Source organism: Anabrus simplex, chromosome 7 (assembly GCF_040414725.1).
Source record: "Anabrus simplex isolate iqAnaSimp1 chromosome 7, ASM4041472v1, whole genome shotgun sequence".
Taxonomy (NCBI): Eukaryota; Metazoa; Arthropoda; class Insecta; order Orthoptera; family Tettigoniidae; genus Anabrus; species Anabrus simplex.
The window spans coordinates 168,553,588-168,574,020 of record NC_090271.1 but is presented as its reverse complement, the minus strand read 5'-3'; the positions used below and the strand labels follow the sequence as shown (position 1 = coordinate 168,574,020).

Genomic DNA, 20,433 nt, shown 5'->3' with positions numbered 1-20,433 from the left:
GTTACTCTCCTCTACCAAAAGTTGTAAAATCTCGCAAACCTCTTTCACAGGAAAGAAAGGAAAAAACTTACCGAGCTCGATAGCTGCAGTCGCTTAAGTGCGGTCAGTATTCAGTATTTGGGAGATAGTGGGTTCGAATCCTACTGTCGGCAGCCCTGAATATGGCTTTCCATTTTCATACCAGGCAAATGCTGGAGCTGTACCTTAATTAAGGCCACGGCCGTTTCCTTCCCAGTCTTACTCCTATCCTGTCCCATCGTCGCAATAAGACCTGTCTGTATAGACATGATATTGTATAGGCTTTTGGGCTTGTACCGTGTCAAGAAAATAAGGTGAAATTCTTAACGTTTCGCAGAAAATTGTGCTCTGCGTCCTCACAATAATTCTCGACTGTCCACGAGAATGGCTTCTTAACACTAGAACGGCCAGAGCGGTCATTTTGACCGTTAGCGAATTTCAAGGTATTTCCACGCTCGTAATTTTTTACGCACGAGATTATTATTATTATTATTATTATTATTATTATTATTATTATTATTATTATTATTATTATTATTATTATTATTTATTTTCCTTAAATTGTACATGTACAATTTAGGGGTGGTAGGTGGAGAAAGGGCAAGCCCCACATGCACGGAAGTGCCTCCCTCTCCACATGTGTACATAAACTCTACTGAATATTTACATACAAACTTGTGTAGACAATTTTAAATTTACATATTTACACTACAAACACTGTACCATTAGAATAATAATTATCTTGATTTATCCTGAAAACATTAGAATAAGAACACCCAGCCATTTATACTCTCACTTTTAATCTTTTAGGGTTATGTACATTCACGCCAAAAATTACATCCGTAGATGATAAGGGAACTCGGATATTGTCCCTTATACCTAGGAAAGCCATAAGCGGTCATTTTGACCGCTTCACTTCCTTGATACGGAGAGCTCTATTCTGCTCACTGCTTGCTTCCTGTGATATATTTACAAGTGGTGCTATAGGGGCTTATGATGTAACTAAATAGTATGCCTCTAGTAGTGGTTGCGAGTGGACGAGTTAGTGCTTGTCCCTTGTGTCGTATAGTGCGTAATAATGGCTCGGCGGCGAAAACTTACTCCTGTTCATTTATTAGCAGAACTTGAAAACCTAGGAGAAGACGAATCAGGTGACGAAGATACATTATCAGATATAGACGCAATGAGTGACGATGAGGATTTTATACCTCAACAGTGTGATATGTCGGATAGTGATGGTGATTCGGCTGATGAAAATATGCACACAGTGGACTTCGCACCTACGACAGACGCAGTTACTCCTTCAACCAGCCGTGAATCTTGCAGCAGAGGACGATCTCTTTAGCAGTGGACAACCTGCTCGAAGAGGAAGGGGACGAGGTGGGGGAGGTCATGAACTGGTAAAGTCTTCTTCATTTGCACCAGGGGATCAGTTATGTGGTAAGGATGGAACAATTATTTGGACTGTTATCGACAGTAGTGGGAACACCCCTGGAAGGATGGCTGCTCAGAATATACTGAAAGAGGCCTACTTCTCACGCTAAGCGTAACGTAGAGACTAATAGCAAGGTTAGTGCCTGGCGTTTATTCATTGACGCATCCATGTTGAAGCATATAAAGATGTGCACAGAGACCGAAACTCGTAGACAGACAATGGATAATAATTGGTCTATTTCTTTGGAAGAATTAGATGCTTTCATTGCTTTGTTATATGCCCGTGGAGCTTATAAACTTACTAGTCTAGCTATAGATCATATGTGGTCTTCTCTATGGGGTCCCCCTGTTTTCACTAACACTATGGCAAGAAACAGGTTCAAAGAAATTCTAAGGTATCTGCGCGTTGATCTCCGGAAAACTAGATTCACTCGTTTGCAGACAGATAAATTTGCTTTGGCTTCAGCTACATGGAATAGATTTATTGAGAATTGTTATGCATGCTATAAACCAGGAGCGAATGTCACAGCTGATGCACAACTCTTCCCCAGCAAAGTTCGGTGCAGGTTCACGCAGTACATGGCCAACAAGCCAGATAAATTTGGCATAAAATTCTGGCTACTTGTAGACGTTGTTTCTAAGTATGTGTGCAATGGGTTTCCTTATCTTGGGAAAGACGAAATACAACCCGCCAGTGAGTCACTACCTGAAAATGTTGTCATGAAACTTATGGACCCATACCTCATGACAGGACATAATGTGACCACTGATAACTTCTTTACATCGGTAAAGTTGGCTGAGAGACTGAAAGAGAAGGAAACTAGTATTGTTGGAACAATCAATTGAGTGAGGAAGAAAATCCCGGTGTCAATCAAAGCACTACGTATGAATCTGTACGAGACTGTCGTACTTCAGAAGGAAGATCACACTACTCTCACAGTACATCAAGGGAAAGTGAACAAAAATGTGCTTCTGCTAAGCACTCTACACCCAAGCGTTCAAGTCAGTGAAGATAACAAGAAGCTTCATAGTACTACTGAATTTTATAACAGAACTAAGTATGGTGTGGATGTAGCTGATCAAATGGCGCGTAAATACTCCACTAGAGCTGGATGCCGAAGGTGGCCTGTACATGTATTTTACAACGTACTTGATCTAGCAGCAATAAATTCATGGATAGTCTACAAGGAAGTTACGGGACAGAGAATCTCTCGACATGATTATATTCTTGAAGTAATACAAGAACTAAGATCTGATTTTGTGAAGACAAGATCCTGGTTGATTGAACTCCCTACACTTCAGCCTGAGCCTCATATTCAGGTTCAATGTGCCAGTCGTAAGCGACAACAATGTCAAGTGAACTCCAACTGTAAACAGAACAAAACCTCTGACACATGTTCTTCGTGCAACAAAGTAGTCTGTGGAAAATGTTCATTTAAGGTAATAACTTGCATATATTGTTTATCAAGTGCCTAAATAGGCTTGTAAACAAATAGAGACTGTTACTTTTACCGTATTTTTTACAAAGGCATTCAATAGCAAGTCCGCCAAAATATTTCATTGTTACATATTAGAAGTGAGAGAATATGAACAATTATTAATATTTAACAATGGATTGATCTGTATACAGTACATCCTAATGGTTTACTGTTGTTTTAAAAGAAATTATTGAACATTCGCATGTTTCCCAGATCCTGGATCCTAGGTATATGTCAGTAAGCGGCAGCGGTCAAAATGACCGCCTGCGGCCTTTATAGGTATGAGGAATGTTCGGCCGTTCTAGTGTTAAACAATGAGACACTTTTGAATTTGGAACGTTATAATAGAAGTACACCTATCTGTGTCGGTGCGATGTAAAGCCAATAGCAAAAAAAAAAAAAAAAAAAAAAAAAAAAAGGAAAAACTAATATCAGGACTCGAGGTATTGGGAACGAAAGCGAGCATCCGAAAAGAACTAGTCATAAGCGCTTCCTAGTGGGCTTAAATCACTAATTCTATTTGGTTCGTTACGACCCCTGAGGATCACGAGTGACTTGTTCGGCACGTCTTCTTTCTTCCCAGTACCTCTTCATTCTCTCACTCCTTCTCTTTCTCTCTGCTTTCGTGATATGAATCTGGATCCTGGTGTCCGTCCATCCATGAGCTTTCTTTATTTGGTCCTATCCTGTGCCATTATAAGTGGATATTTTTCATTTATGCCAATAGTCTCCCAATCTTCTCTGACTTCTTTCATCCACTTATTTCCAGTTAAGCAGGTTGCATTCCATATCTTCTTCATCAGCCTTCTGTCATCCATCCTCATGAGATGTCCAAGAAATCCTAACCTTCTCTTTCTTATCACACTCGAGATTGGTTCTATACTCTCATATAGTTCCTGCCTTGATCTGTGTATCCAGATTTCACCTTGCTTTTTGGTGCCCCATATATATCTCAAGATTCTTCTTTCCTTCTCCTTCTCCAATGCATGCTCTCTTGCCCAGTGTCAGTGTTTCAGTTGCATATAATGCAGCATTCCTGATGGTTATCATGTAGTGTTGCAGTTTGGCGTTCCTCGAGAGGTTCTTCTTTCCATATGTAGTCATGGCTGCATATCGTAGTTTCAGCAGCAGTTGAGCTCTGTCTGTGGTACTTTTGTTGCTTTGTACTTTACTCGTGATGTTCTCACCTAGGTACTGGAAGCTGTCGACTCTCTCTACCACTTAGCCTTTTACATTCCAATCGGTCTTCGTATTCAGTACCTTCGTCTTGTTGCAGGCTATTTTTAGACCAACCTTTGCTGCAGTCTCGGCTAGATTTGCTAGTGCCAACTTCGCGTCTTCTTCCTTCTCATGTAACAACCCCATATCATCTGCGAAGGCAAGGCAATCCACTATGACATTTTTTTGGTCTTATATCCAATCTGTACACCTTCAATTCCTATGGTTCTATTCAACTGTCTCCACTGCTTCACCACTTCATCCAAAACTAGGTTAAATAATATTGGCGACAGACCATCCCTTTGTCGGACCCCTGTCTTAATTTCGATACTCCGGTATCGTACTCTAGCGGTTGTAGCCTTCAGTGTTTCCCCCACCAGTGCATGTATCGTAGAATCCAATCCTCTGTCACGTAGGATGTTCGGTAGTGTGTTCCTGTCTTCTGTTGTTATTATTATTATTATTATTATTTCACAGCCATTTGAGACCACATTAAGCAACAGTCACATATTACTTGAAACCTTCTTTGCATTCTTTCTTTGGCAGCCTGTCCATCCCCTATTCAGTTTCTGTTTGTCATGGAAACTTCTGAAGCTGTCGATCACTGATCTATACTTTGGTTTAGGATGTCGTCCCGATTTAATCCGGACTACTCAAGATTCTTTCTTATCTCCCTGAACCATTTTTCAGAGACTTTAGTCTACTGTCAAGTGTTTTAAAAATCTGTTTTGTGAGCCTTTTCTCATCTACATATATATAATTTGTCCTGACTGACTGACTGACTGACTGACTGATTGATTCATCATCGCGGAGCCAAAACTACTGGACATAAAGAAATGAAATTTTGGGGATACATTCATATTAACATGTAGGTGCTCGCTAAGGGAGGATTTTTGGATATTCCGTCACTAAGTGGGTGAAAAGGGGGGTGAATTTTTAAAATGAGGATATCTATATCTCGAAAACTTAAAATTTTACAGACGTAAACATTGGTGTCTGGAATCTCTTTTAAAAATAAGGAAACATGTATTTTTTTGTTTTTGGAAGTTCCCGTTAAGGGGGATGAAAAGAGGGGGGAAAATTGGTTGAACACCTTTTATAAGGAGACTTACATCTCAAAAACTGAAGATGTTACAGACATGAACATTGAAATTTGGAATCTCCTTTGAAAATAAACACGTATTTTTGCGTTTTTGGATAATCCGATGTATAGGGGGTGAACAGGAGCAACAATCAAGGTGAATTTAAAAAAAGATTATATCTGCAAATTATATCAGACATGTAACATATTACAGATTTAAACTGGTATTTGGAATTTCCTGTAAATGTAAAGAAACATAAATATCTTTTTTTTCATTTTTTTCTTTGGGAAAATCCAATTAAGGGGAACTGAAAATAGGGGGTGAATTTTTAAAATTAGCATGTCTACAGTATATCGTATATCGCAAAAACTTAACATGTTACAGACGTGGAAATTGGTATTTGGAATCTCCTTTAAAGATAAGGAAACACGTATTCTTTGGTTTTAGGGAAGAACTCTTTAACGGGGGGGGGGGGGGGGGGAGAACTTGGTGCGAAAGAATTGAAAAATTAGTCAAATTATTTGTAAGAATATATATATACCAAAAAATCTAAAGATGTTACCACCGTGAAAACGAGGATACATATATCTTGAAAACTGAAGATGTTAGTCGTGGTAATTGGTATTGGGAAGCTCTTTTAAAGAAACGAGTACTACTTTTTTGGGGGGGGGAATTCACTTGAGGGGGGAATGTGAAAGGAAGTAAAAAAAATGGGATCCTTTTTCTGGAGAAACTTATATCTCAAAACTGAAGGTTTTCAGGTGTGGGGGAAACCAACTTAACGGGCAGGGATGGAGTGATAAAGGAGTTGAATTCTTTTCATGAGGATACTTATATCTCAGAAACTGAAAATGTTACAGACATGAAAATTTGCATTTGGAATTTTCTTTCAAACTAAAGAAACACGTGATCTTTTGTGTTTGAAAAATGAATTAATTAAAAAATTAGTTGAATACTTTGTATGAGGATACTTATATCTCAAAAACTAAAGATGTTATAGATGTGAAAATTAGTATTTGGAATCTCATTTAAAAATAACAAATAAAGAAATACGCATTTGGGGGGGAATCAAAATGGGGGCGGTGAAAAAGGAGTTTAAATCCTTTTTATGAGGATACTTATATCTCACAAACTGAAGACGTTAGAGGATGAACATTTGTATTTGGAATCTTCTTTCAAAGGATAGAAACACGTGTTCTTTTGTCTATGGAAAATCCACCTAAGGGGGTGAATGAATTGAAAAATTAGTTGAATTCTTTGTGTGAGGATACTTATATTTCAAAAAATCAAAAGTGTTGTCCGGCTCCATGGCTAAATTTTTAGTGTGCTGGCCGTTGGTCACAGGGGTCCCGGGTTCAATTCCTGGCAGGGTCAGGAATTTTTACCATCATTGGTTAATTTCGTTGTCTTCATCATCATTTCATTCTCATCACGACGCGCAGGTCGCCTATGAGCCAAATCCGTTTTGGGATCTCCTGGCACTAAAAGCCATACGCCATTTCATTTCAACTAAAAATATTAAAGACATGAACATTGGTATTTGGAATCTCATTTAAAAATAAAGAAACATGCACCTTTGGGGAGGGGGAATCAACTTAAAATGTAGGAAGGGGGGTGAAAAGGAGGTGAATTACTTTTATGGGTATAATTATATCTCAAAAACTGAAGATGTTACAGTCGTGAAAATTAGTATTTGGAATCTCCTTTAAAAATAAAGAAACACGCATTTGGCTTTTTTTTCTTTAGGAAAATCAACGTAAGGGGCGTGGGGTTGAAAATAAGTAAATTAAGAGTTGAAATACGTTATGAGTATACTTTATCTCAAAAACTGAAGATGTTACAGATTTTACAGATGTACAGGCATGAAAACTGGTATTTAAATATCCTTCAAAAATAATGAAACACTTTTTTTTTTTCTTTTCAGAAAATCTAATTGAGGGACTGAAAATAATTGGAAAAGCGGGTGAATTTTTAAAATGAGTACCGGTATATCTACATTATATGTCGTCCGGCTCCATGGCTAAATGGTTAGCGTGCTGGCCTTTGGCCACAGGGGTCCCGGGTTCGGTTCCCAGCAGGGTCGGAAATTTTAACCATCATTGGTTAATTTCCCTGGCACGGGGGCTGGGTGTATGTGTTGTATTCATCATCATGTCATCCTCATCACGATGCACAGGTCGCCTACAGGTGCCAAATCAAAAGACCTGCACCTGGCGAACCCGTCCTGGGATCTCCCGGCACTAAAAGCCATATGCCATTCCATTTTACATTATATGTCAAAAACTTAACATGCTAGAGACAAGAAACTTGGTATTTGGAAGGTCCTTTAAAAATACAGGAACCTGTACCTTTTTGTTTTTGGAGAGGGCACTTAACAGGGGGTGAAATGTAGTGAAAAATGGTTGAATTATTTTTGATGAGGATACTAATATCTTAAAAACTGAAATTGTTACAGACGTGAAAAGTTGATATTTGGAATCTCTTATTCGGAAAATACACTTAGATGGCAGGGGGAGGACTGATAAAGGGGTTGAATTCTTTCTATGGGGATACCAATGTATATCTCAAAAACTGAATATGTTAGAGATGTGTGAATAGGTATTTGGAATCTCCTTTAAAAACATAGAAACATGTATTTATTTTTTGACTTGAGAGAAGACTGCTTCTCAAATGTAGAGTTCTATGTCGCATGGTTGTCTTAACCCCATTTCTGGGGTAAATGAAACTCAATTTTTGGGTGAGTTTTTATACTTTAGAAATTTTCAGATAGTCTCGTAGTATAATGCCGAGGAGTGATTACTCTCATCAAATTGCGAAATCCACACGAGCGAAGCCGCGGGTAATTGCTAGTCAATTATAAACAGATGTCCATAAAAATTGAGTTGTCTTTTCCTCATTGACTCAATCAATCTTTCACTTTTCTGCTACTGTTTTTCCCTTCCTAATAACCTATACTGGCCATCCATGTTTTTGGACCCATTATCTTGCGAAGGATATTTCTCTCAAATTTCTTGGCTCCTTTTAGTCCCCGACATTCCTGTCATTAAAAAACATTCTCTAGCATACAGGCACTATTTTTTTATCACTGTGTTGTAGTGTCTTAGTTTAGCTCACCTTTTCTCTTGTGCGAAATGCAGCGTCCATCTTCGCTTGCCTGGTGTAGTTGGCTTCTTTTTCACTGGTTTCCAAGTGTACAATTTCCCTGAAGTAGATGAAGCTGTCAACTCTTTTGATGTCGGTCATATATTTGGTTTCTTCAAAGGAAATTTGGAGTTCTGCTTTATCTGCTTCCTGCTTTAATATACTGTATTTATCTGCTCTGTAACTGTGTCAGTGTTTCTAGACAGGATTGCAAGGCAGTTGATCTGGATACCGTTTTTTGATCCTCCAGTGTATACTTGGTTGAGAAGTCCTTTCTTATCCAGTTCTTTTTCCTCATTTTGCAGATTGTCATCTCCGAAACACAGTTGAAGAAAACTGGAGGTAGCTCATCACCGTGTCTGACCCCTTTTTTGATTTCAAGCTCTTTAGAAAGCTCCCCCATGAATTTTACCTCTGAACAGGTGTCCATTAATGTCTGCTTAATAATTTCAGTTGTTTGGCGTCTACTTTGAATTCTACCAGTATTCACAACTCAGTATTTTTTATTTTCCACCTTGTCGATACATTAGATTAAATGACAAATCATCTTATGCTATTTTTAAGGACGCTTTCTCTCAGAGCATTGATACTTTGTCAATATATGAATTTTTCATCTGAACAGTGTTATGTGGCTGAAAATTTTAATAATATACGAAACATGTACCACTATTAACCAAGAAGTTGCCTTAAGCAACTAATGTATTGACAAGGTGAAAAATAAAACATACTTAGTTGTGAATCTGTTAAAGTGCGATACAGACCATGAAGTTGATTTTATGTAGTTCTACCAGTATGTCGAAGAGTTCTTCCCTGCCGATGTAATCATATGCTTTTTTGAAATCTACAAAGATCACTGCCAAATCTAATAATAATGTTTTTGGCTTTACGTCCCACTAACTACGTTTCACGGTTTTTCGGAGACACTGAGGTGCTGGAATTTTGTTCTGCAAGAGTTCTTTTATGTGCCAGTAAATCTACCAACACGAGGCTGACATATTTGAGACCTTCAAATACCACTGGACTGAGCCAGGATCAAACCTGCCAAGTTGAGGTTAGAAGGCCAGCGCCTGAACCACCTAAGCTACTCAGCCCAGCACTACCAAATCTTTGGAGATGTAGTGTTCTTTGCTATCTTCAAATCATTATGAGTAAATCGACCAGTAAAAGACCTAGTGTAGATAGTCGCGATTTATTGAACAAGTCAGAGATGATTTTGATTAAGAATGTAGTTACAGTTATTTTGAACCAAGTACACACGATGAGATTGTAGAAAATAGTGACAGTTCAGACAGTACTGAAAATGACTCTCAAAGTGAAAAATGAGGATAGGGTTTCGCTACAAGGAACAGCCGTGAACAATAATATCAACAACAGCAACAACAACAACAACTGGAGACCTTGCATTGGTGCTCAGTGTGACATTCCTTTCCAAGGAGCGGAAGCACTTACAACAGGGATGGCTAATGATTCCGAAGTCTCGCCTTATGACCTTTATTGTTTATTTGTTATGGATGAAGTAATAAATTAAATGGTATAGAAAACGAACCGTAATGCTCAGCAAGGTTTAATGACTAAGCATTTAAGTAGATCAAGTCAGCTTAACGAATGGATGGACACAACATCGGATGAAATGACGTATAACGTGTTCCTTCAAAGGAAAAGGTAGGTATGGCCAGGCATTGGGACATTAACTACTGTGTAAGCTTGTGGACGTTGTGGCACCACGGAGTAACTTGGTGCTATTGACTCGTGGCACTAGATGACAATCCCAGAAATTTTGGTCTGGCACTCATCGTATTAAAGTTGTAATTATGATTTCTCCACCCTCATCATCATTTGGCTGTTACTGAGTCTTCACCTGTGGCTTTGTTATTCTTCAGTTTTGCAATTATTTTATGAAATTCTGTTTCGTCTGATGAGATTGAATCATTGTTCCTTAGTTCCTGATTTTTCCTAGGCCATTATCTTTGGGTTCTTTACAATTTATCAGTTTATCAACGTAACTGGCCAGAATCTTGCAGTTTTCATCCTTTTTCACTGCCAGTTTTCCATCTTCCCTTTGAAAACTCAACCTTGATGCTTAATACCCATTTAATTGTTGCTTGGCAGTCCTGTAGAAGGTTCTAATATTCTTCTTAAACTCTGCCTCCATGCTGTGGAACCTCTCAGAGATTTGGTGTCTTTTGGTTTGGCGCACTGGTTTGTATGTCTCAGATTTTCTCATTAGTTTTGTCATCATACCATGCTGTATAGCATCTGCTCTTCTATCAATCGCTTCATCATAGTCTTCGGTCCACCATCAGTGTCTGCGTGCACTTTGTAATGAAATTTATTACATATAACATGTAATGGCACAATTTCCTTGGTTGCATTTACCATATTTTCCTGGATATCCTCCCAGGTCTCCACTTTCCTTTCCTGCAGCAGTCTTTGAAACTCGTTCCTGTTTCCTTGCAGCTGTTCATGGTTTACTTTTAGGACCCTATTCAGAAGCAGCCTTTCCTTGTTTAATAGAAGAGGCCTGAATTTTATGCATGTGATCAGCATGTGGCTCGTTTCCGAACTTCTGCTATCATAATTTGTCTAATGTTTCGTCCTGAGATAGCAGCAGGATCCAATTGATATTCACAGAGGTCTTTTTTGTGGAGAGCAGGAAGTTTCCTCTTTCCTTGGAAGTCTCTTGAAGTAAGTGGACATGAGTAAGGTCAAACATTTCACACAGTTCAATGAGCCTTTTACAATTTGTATTTGTTCTTTTATGAGCCAGGTAGAAGCCAACTGTTTTCTGAAACTGTTTTTCTCTTCCAAACTGTGCAGTGAAATCACCCATAAGAATTTTACATTGTTGCTTGGAGTTTTCTGTAGTTCGGTCTCTAACTGGTCCTAGAATGCTTCCACTTCTCAGGATTTCTTTGGTTTTTAGTTTATGGGGCCATGTGTTTTGAACATGTATCTTTTGTTTGTACATTTCGGTGTTAGAATGGAGAGCCTGTCAGAGGGAGAACTGAAGTCCATTATAGAATCAGTTATTTGCATGTTTGCACAAAACGCTGTGCCAAGCTGCTGCAGATTTCTTCCGATTTACAATCTACGAAGGTAATCCCAAAAATAAGGTCTCCAATTTTTTTTTTTATAAATACATAGACATGTTTATTTCTACAATGGTTTACATCATTTTGCAGCTTGAACATTTAGCTATTTTTCTACATAATCACTATTTTGGTCAATGCATTTTTGTAGATGCTGTGACAGTTTTTGTATTCCCATGTCATACCAGTTCGCCACCATGCTGTTCAGGAAGTTGTGAACCTCATCTTTCACCTCGTCGTCGGTGCTGGCTCGCTTTCCAGCCAGATGTTCTTTCAAGTTAGGAAACAAGTGATTGCAGGAGAACAACGGTTTGCCGGGCGACGTGCGGGCGAGCATTTTCACGGAGAATGTTTACGCCCTTGCTCAACATTCGTCTTCTCCGATACTGAATTGCCCGTCTGAGTTTTTTCAGGGTCTCACAGTACATGTCGGCGTTAATTGTGGTCCCAGCGGGCATAAAGTCGACCAACAATACCCCTTTTTAATCCCAAAACACAGTTGTCATGACATTACCGGCAGATCATGTTTGCTTGAATTTCCGTGGCTTTAGCGAAGAGGGATGTCGCCACTGGTGCGATTGTTGCTAGGTCTCGGGTGTAAAGTGGAACGCCCAGTTTTCATCTCCTGTGACAATTAAGTCCAAAAACTTGTCTTGTTCGGCTGCAAAGCGTTGAAAAAATGTGCGGGAAGAATCAACTCGTTGCCCCATGTGGTCTTCAGTCAGCATGCGTGGCACCCATCTTGCGCACACCTTCTGGTATTTCAGCTTTTCCATTCTTCTCTTGAGCTTCATTTTCCTTTAATTTCCATACCTTTATTTCTGCCTCCTGTCTATTTAATTTCACTATTTTACCAAATCTTAATTTTAGCTGCTACAATTTTATGGTCTCCTTCAAAATCTTCTCTTGGCATAGCTGTCACATCTTCCAATTGTCTGCATTTTTCTCCCTCAACTAAAATCAGATCAGTCATTTTTTTCCCCTCCTTTGTCCCCAGCCATAATCTAGGTTTTTTGGCTGTTCTTCTTTCTGAATCGTGTATTACCAACTAATTAATCCCTTCCTTTCACAAAAATCTAGTAGTAGCTCTCTTGCATTTTTTATTTCTGTAACTGAAAGGACAAATTTCTTCTTTACCTTGCCTCTCCGTTTCTATGTGGACATTCATGTCTCCCATTATCATCACTTCCTTATCTTCAGTGCACCTCTCCAGTTCCTCCAAGAACTCCTCTAGACTCTCTTGGGCATGACTGAGGTGCATATACTTGGATAAAATCTTGCACTCCACTCTCCAAGCCAAATCTGATTTTCATTATTGTCATTTACCTGGTTGCCCTTCTCTTTGCACTGTACCATGTCTTCCCTCACAATAAAACCTATTTTGTTATTGCAGTTTGCACCTCCACTCCAAAAGAACTGAAAACCCTTCCTCAATTTCTTCTGTCCCTTTCCTTTCCACTTGGTTTTACTCAATCCCAACAATGCAGTGTCCTTCTTTTCCATGTATTCTGTTAGTTCTTCTGTCTTTCCGTTAAGGGCGAAGACATTTATGGTTACAATCTTCGTTGCTGGTTGCCCACTTTTCACAGTTCCCCCAAAATGAGAACGCCAGGAACTGCGCATTGCTTTTGGGGGACGCTCTAGCCAGATTTATGATTTCATTTTTATTACAGCAGCATAGCGTTTGTCATGAAGGACATACTGCAACTTTACCAGTGTTGTTTCATAGCTTACGGCATTTGCAGGGGGCTGAGAAAAAATTGATATAGAAGAACTGGGGTTGATGAACAGAGAGCCAGTCTGTCTGTAGATGGCAGTGTATGAAGATGTGGAGATTGTCCTTGTCGTTTTGTATTTTCTTTCTATTTCTCCCTCTCCACACTGACTTGTCATTGTACCTTTCCTGTTATGTGTTCCTTTCAGTGTTCCTGTCTATTTTACTTGCATTAATTGCTATTGTTACTGACAAAAAGTTGATTAGTATTTTCTCTTGTGTAACGACTCATTCCCCGAAAGGTTATTGTTCACGCGGATCGTCTACGGGTGTCAAATCAAAAGACCTGCACCTGGCGAGCCAAACATGTTCTCTGACACTCCCAGCACTAAAAGCCATATGCCATTTTTTTAATTGTTCACATTTATTGTTTAGGTGGTCCAATTTCTTGAAGAGCCAGTTAATTATTTGTTTTGTGATATAGTTACACTAAGTAAAGTCCTTATTCTCTTACACATATTTTCTTTGAACATTGAGTATGAAGACATAAAGTAAAATATCTGTTTTCAGAAGTACCACATAGGCCTATGTTCGAATTTTGGGATAGTAATTAATGAACTTTTGTTTGGTTCTGGCTTGTAGGTGAATTATGTTAGATGGTTGGTATTGTCGTTCTATGGCTGCAAACACCGAAGAAGAGGAAGAAGAAGATGATGATGAAGAGGAAAGCCAAGAAGAAGTTGTCAACTACAAGAATCAGTACAGAAACCTGAAAAGAAAATTGAAGTTTTTAATATATGTAGGTATATTATAAGTTTCATAGTGTATTTAATAGTATGTTCATTTTGATTAATTATTATATTAGTTTAGAAGCTGTTCATACCATTTAGATACAAGTAATTTCTTAGTGCATTTTATGTCATATGGAGTTTTTTTCTCCTAAAAATGATGGTTGAAAGGACATTGAACACACAGTTTTAGGTAAGGTCAACATTTGAAAAAAGATTGTTTTAGGACTTTTGAACAGGATGGTGTACAAATGCGGATTACAGGATGTAATAATATTTTCACTAGTACTTTTCTTTTGCCAAATACGTGTGTTTTGAAATGAGAAATCAGTTGTATGATTTGGTAAATTTTTAGGAAAATGAATGCTTTCAAGAAACACTGCGGACGATGCAGCGGCGACTGCTAAAGGCGACTAGGGATCGAAGTTTCCTTCTCGACCGGTTACTGCAGTATGAGAAAGTGGAAGTAACATCCAGTGAGAGTGAGGAGACAGAGTCTTCTGATGAAGGGGAGGTGGTGAGACAGGATACTAGTAAACGGTAAGTTCTAAAATTGTTCGGATTGTAGTGATACAGCATTTGTTAAAATCTTTCCCCACTCTCTTCGTAGGGAATTACCTTTCCAACAGTCTTCAGTGATTTATTCTTACTTCATAACATTGACTCTTGAAGCTTCTTTCCAATAAGATGCAACTAGTGGTTAGTTCTGATCATTCTTTCTGCCCACTAAGATTGATTCTGAAGTGACGTGCAAGATTGTGACATTCTGTTTACTTGCTCAATTCTAGCCATTCTGCATTATCTGGTAAGTTTCTTTCACAAGAGTAATGATGACTTGATGTTTACTGTTCTTTGCTTTTTCAGAAGTCTTCATCCATCACATTTAATTCCTACTGTCATCCCATTTTCAGAGTACTGTATGTTAGAACTCTCTTTTTCTCATTCTTGTTATAGTTCTTATGCCTCATTGATACTATACAGATTGTTCTGCTGCATTTCTACCAACAACAAAGGTCATATGACTACGATACCTACTGTCGCTAACATTTACCCTTCTCAAGTCGTTTTCTTGAAACAGCAGTTACAGCTGCATTCACACCCTTTTCATGTTTTTCTCAGTGCAGTTATGGGGAAAATTATGCATGAAATGCAATAATCTGGTAAATATGTTGATGATAATGGTGGTCGTAGGATGTACTGCACCTCAGTAATGGCAGTAGTATGATACTTATGGTCTTAGCATGATGAAAGAGACTCTCGGAATATGTACAACTTGCAGACATTTCAGAAAGTTTCCTTTATTTCTGCTTTTGTCGGTATCTTCATTTTCCATGTTATTTTCTATTTTCACTAATTCTTAAACTTGTTATAATTTTTATGCCCAATTGATACTGTACAAATTGTTTGCAAGTTATACATATTCTAGGAATCTCTTTCATCATGCTAAGACCATAGAGATCATGCTACTGTTATGAATGAGGTTCAAGTACATCCTACCGGGTGACTTGGCCGTGGAGTTAGGGGCACGCGACTGTGAGCTTGCATCCAGGAGATAGTGGGTTTGAACCCCACTGTTAGCAGCCCTGAAGATGGTTTTCTGTGGTTTCCCTTTTCACTCCAGGCAAATGCTGGGACTGTACCTTAATTAAGGCCACGGCCACTTCCTTCCAACTCCGTAAGACCTATCTGTGTCGGTGCGATGTAAAGCCACTAGCAAAAAAAGTACATCTTATGACCACCAAGGTCTTTCCATTAGCTCATCCTCAAGAATCTACTGTACTCTTTAAAAATATGTTCTTGAATTTGTACAGTTTTTTATCTCATTTCTATTTGGTTGTTGATCCTTTATCATTTTTTTATGCTGAATTAGGCTATGATCCCCATATGAAGCTTCTCCTTGAAACACCATTATTTCTACCCCCAGTAGCCGTTTACAGAGATGCCAACTATTACGATTCAATTATAATAATTACGAATTGCCCATCATAATTACGTCTTTATGAATCACACACCACAAATTACGATTTTTTGTTGATTTTAAAATCTAACTGTATGAAGTGTTCAAAAGGATACATAAGGAATGCGATTACAGTTTGAATTTTCAGAATATATTGGAAAAAGGGAATAATAATACCTCTCTTCAAAAAAGGAAGCCGGAAGAAATGTAGCAATTATAGAGGGATCACTTTATTGTCTCATGGTTTGAAAATATTTGAGAAAATACTTGAAAAAAGGCTAAGGAAAATAATAGAACCACAACTACAGGAAGAACAATATGGATTCAGAGAACACCGATCAACTACCGATCTCCTATTTGCACTTAGAATACTGTTAGAAAAGCATTGGGAGAAGGGCAAAGACTTAACACTAGTGTTTTTGGATCTCGAAAAAGCATTTGATAGTGTTCCAAGGAAGACTATATGGGAATGTTTAAGAAAGAAGAATGTACCCAAAGGGCTTATCCAGAAAGTTAAAATGCTTTACGAAGACTGCTGCAGTTGCGTACAGATAGGAAACGGTAATGCTGATTGGTTCCAAACCACTAAAGGAGTGCAACAAGGCAGTACCCTTTCACCATTACTTTTTATCACTGTCATGGATGAAGTCATGCAAGAAATTAAGCAGAACAACAATATGGACATCAATGCATTTGCATTTGCAGATGATGTAGTAATTTGGGGAAATACAGAGAAGGAAATCCAAGAGAGGCTGAACACCTGGAATGAACATTTGAAAGCACACGGATTAATAATAAATAAATCGAAAACTGTTACTATGTCTGTCAACAGGCAGAAGAAGAAAGGAAAAATAATGCTGGAAGGTACACAACTGGAAACAGTAGACCAATATAAATATCTTGGGTGCATCATTTCAAGTGATAACAGAATACAGCATGAGATTAACAACCGCATTCAAAAATCAGCTCAGTTTTACCATCAAGTTCGGAACCCCCTCTGGAACGAACAAGTTCCCTTAAGATCAAAGCAGATTCTATTCCAATCATACTTCACCCCCATAATAACAAATGGCCTAGAAACCTGCACAACAACCCAACAAGTGGACAGCAAACTACAAGCCGCAGAAATGAAGTTCCTACGAACTATGGTACAGAAGACATAAAGGGACAGGGTAAGGAATGAAAGAATAAGGGAGCAAGCTGGTGTGTACCCATCCCTGAATGAAAAAGTGACAAGGGCCCGTTTGAAATGGTTTGGCCATGTCAAACGAATGGACGATGGAAGGACAGCAAAACAATGGCTACTCACAGTCGTGGCCGGAAAACGACCGGTAGGAAGATCTAGGAAGAGGTGGCTGGACCAAGTGAAAGAGGACATAGGAACAAGAGGAATCAGCTGGGATGTCGTCTTGAGAGAAGAGTGGTACATGGACAGACAGAAGTGGAGAGTGCTCGTAAACCACACCCGGGCAACTGGAGTGGAAAACTTATGATGATGATATTTTCAGATTTCTCAGTAATCATTTATACTCCTTTCCTGTCCCTCGTTTAAGAATATTTCGAGTTTTCACGCGCCGAATGCAGTGTGTGCTTCCAGTATCAGAAAAATAGGCACCTGTGAAGTGGTATACCTTGCGGAGATGTTGTCTTTGTTCGTCACATGATCAGACTTCCATGCAAGTGTGCGAGTTCTTTTGTCCTTGTTTTGGCGGCAGAGTGATGACAAACTCCTTTTTATTGTGAATACTGTATGCGTGACTGTTGAAGAGAAGTATTTACTGCAATTTTGGTTTCCAAATTTACATATATTGCTCTTATAGGATATATATGCTAATCGTGTGTTACGAAATGCGTTCCTCAAATCTCATTCACACGTGTTTTATAGTGGGTGTAGCCGCGATTTTTCAGATGCGCCGTGTGATGACTAAGATCTCGGAAAATAAATTCTACGTCGCCGCCCCCCTCCCGGTGCCCTAACGGCTGCATTACGAATTGCCTTTCTAGAAAGTTGGCATCTCTGCTTCTAGAAGCGATTTCTTGTGTAGAAAAATACGTGTGATAATGTTACCCCCTCCCGGTGCCCTAACGGCTGCATTACGAATTGCCTTTCTTGAAAGTTGGCATCTCTGCTTTTAGAAGCGATTTCTTGTGTAGAAAAATACGTGTGATAATGTTACCGTTACTAATGATGCTAGTAATTAACCAACGATAGTTCAAAAATTTAGGGAAAAGTACTCGAATGAATGGCCCTGTTTACTGCGTTCCTCAAATCTCATTCACACGTGTTTTATAGTGGGTGTAGCCGCGATTTTTCAGATGCGCCATGTGATGACTAAGAACAAGACTGAATTTTTTGCCAATATGAACTTCGAACTGTTAAGTGCTCTGTTAGTGCAGAGGATGCACATGATATCAAAAGAAAAAGCATGTCACCAGTGTACGTTTACCAAACAGGAATATAAGCTGCTATGGGAGCAACTAAAGTACTCAACAAAAGAAGCGATCCTTGAACCTCCACTCAGATATGTACTGCAGATCACCTGTTACTTTAACAGGTAAGAATCACACACTCTTTATATGCCAGTTGCATCTGGTTGAATTGAATGTTGTTCATTGATTTTTCAATGATATTTATATTAGTAAGATCTCGGAAAATAAATTCTACGTCGCCGCCCCCCTCCCGGTGCCCTAACGGCTGCATTACGAATTGCCTTTCTTGAAAGTTGGCATCTCTGCTTTTAGACTTCAACGCCTTTACTCCTCTCAGTCAGTAAACAGTCAATCTCAGTCATCCTCATAACCATACCGGTCATGTTTTTGGAGTTCTTCTTTGTAAACCATATTTTTCATCCTTCTCCTCATCCTTGATGATGATGATTTTTCAATTACCAGGTTAAGTTCACTAGAGTGTCTCTTCCTCAGTTTCTTTGTATATATCCAAAACGACTTACCGAAAGCTTCTCTCCCCTCCTTTTATTGCCTACTTAGTCCATTTAAATTTCTAGCAATACTGTGTTCCACTATGTCTAAGCAATCTGTTTCTCCTCCTGGTATCCTCTTTGTAAGACATCCGTGGTACCCTATCTTTCTTTTTACAGCTAATGTTGGTTGCTAGTTTTGTAGTGTCCAACTCATCCCATTGGACTTCAGGCAGGTTTGCGGAATATGAAAAATTGTTTTTAAAAAAACAATCTGTATAAAATCATCTTTAAATAATTTTCTCCGATTTGAAGTCCTTATCTTGTGCATTCATGTTAAAGTATGTATTTTCTCGGGTTAATGAGTAGAAATGTTCCAAATTCAAGATTGTGTTAAAAGTTGTTCTCTGCTTGACTTTTGAGCAAACTATGGGTATTTCTTAGCTTATTCCTTAGAGTTTAATGTTTCATTATAGAAAACGGTTAATGGACTCTACACCAAACAGTCATACTGGGACATCGCAAGCATCTGGATCTAGTTCCAAGAACGTGAATCCTGTTAAAAAGAAGAGGCCACCTCCCAAAAACCCAAAGCAGAATAACGTACAGTCGGTATGTATAGGAGCTATTTTAATTTCTTCACCAATCATAAAACTTTACTACATTTCTCCTGTTATCTTTTTAGCACCTACACTTGCCATATGGATACATCAAATATATAATTTTCAAATAGATCTAGAAGAGTTGAATTATGAGCTAGAGATGGGGAAAAAGCCATTTTAATTTTATTTAAAGTATATTGTTTGTTTGTCCAACCCTTATATCTGAGAACTGGGAGGACCTTGGCATAAAATAAGGCCATGGACATAGTCTAGTCGGGTTTATAATGTCATATATGCTTCTGATGGCTGCTAAAGATCTTTCTCTTACGTGAATTCTAAATGAGGTACCGTAGGTTGTAAAGTGACACCCAGATATGAGAATGAGTTCACTATGTCTATGTCTACCCCCCCACACTGTATTCTGCCACTAGTTGCGATTCTCCCCCTTTTCTGAAAAACCATCTGAACTGTTTTATTTTTATCACAAGGCTGTTGTTGGCTACGTACTCTTCAAGCTTGTCCATTGATCTTTGTAGCTCTTCCCTGTTACTCGAACCTATAATAATAGGGTTGTGGCACTATATATCGAACACTTAAGGTTATCTCTATGAATTATTGATCAGTATTTTTTTCAAGTGAAGAACGGACCTCTGAAATAGTTATAAATCTTTAATGGAACATCCCCTGGTTGCAACTAGCTTGTCAGACTTTTAAAATGTATAATTTGTAGGCTCGAGGCGCTCTTAAATGCAACAGTTGTATTCCTTCATATATCAAACGGTCTGCGTTATATATCAATCAGTGAGGTCTTATTTATTGAACATGTTTTTTATATATCGAACGGTAAGGTTTTAAATACCGAGCAGAAATATTTATTTTAAATCTCTTTACTTTAGACCAAGCGATTCCAACTGAGGTGCTCCCACGGCCCCGGCAGCAGCCCCGGCGCTGTGCTGTAGCCCCGCCGAGGTGGTGGGGGAAGGAGGGGAAGTGG

At 38.7% G+C, this 20,433-nt stretch overlaps 1 protein-coding gene across 2 annotated transcripts in view; it reads left to right on the top strand.

Moving 5' to 3' along the window:
• Positions 1-20,433, top strand: part of LOC136877008 (uncharacterized) — a 64,906-nt gene that overhangs the window by 19,658 nt on the left and 24,815 nt on the right. For both annotated transcript variants that reach the window (XM_067150797.2, XM_067150798.2), the window contains 3 exons: positions 13,817-13,973; positions 14,318-14,502; positions 19,314-19,449. In XM_067150797.2, the coding sequence (XP_067006898.2) occupies positions 13,824-13,973; positions 14,318-14,502; positions 19,314-19,449 (471 nt within the window). In that variant the 5' untranslated portion in view covers positions 13,817-13,823. The remainder of the gene's footprint in view (positions 1-13,816; positions 13,974-14,317; positions 14,503-19,313; positions 19,450-20,433) is intronic.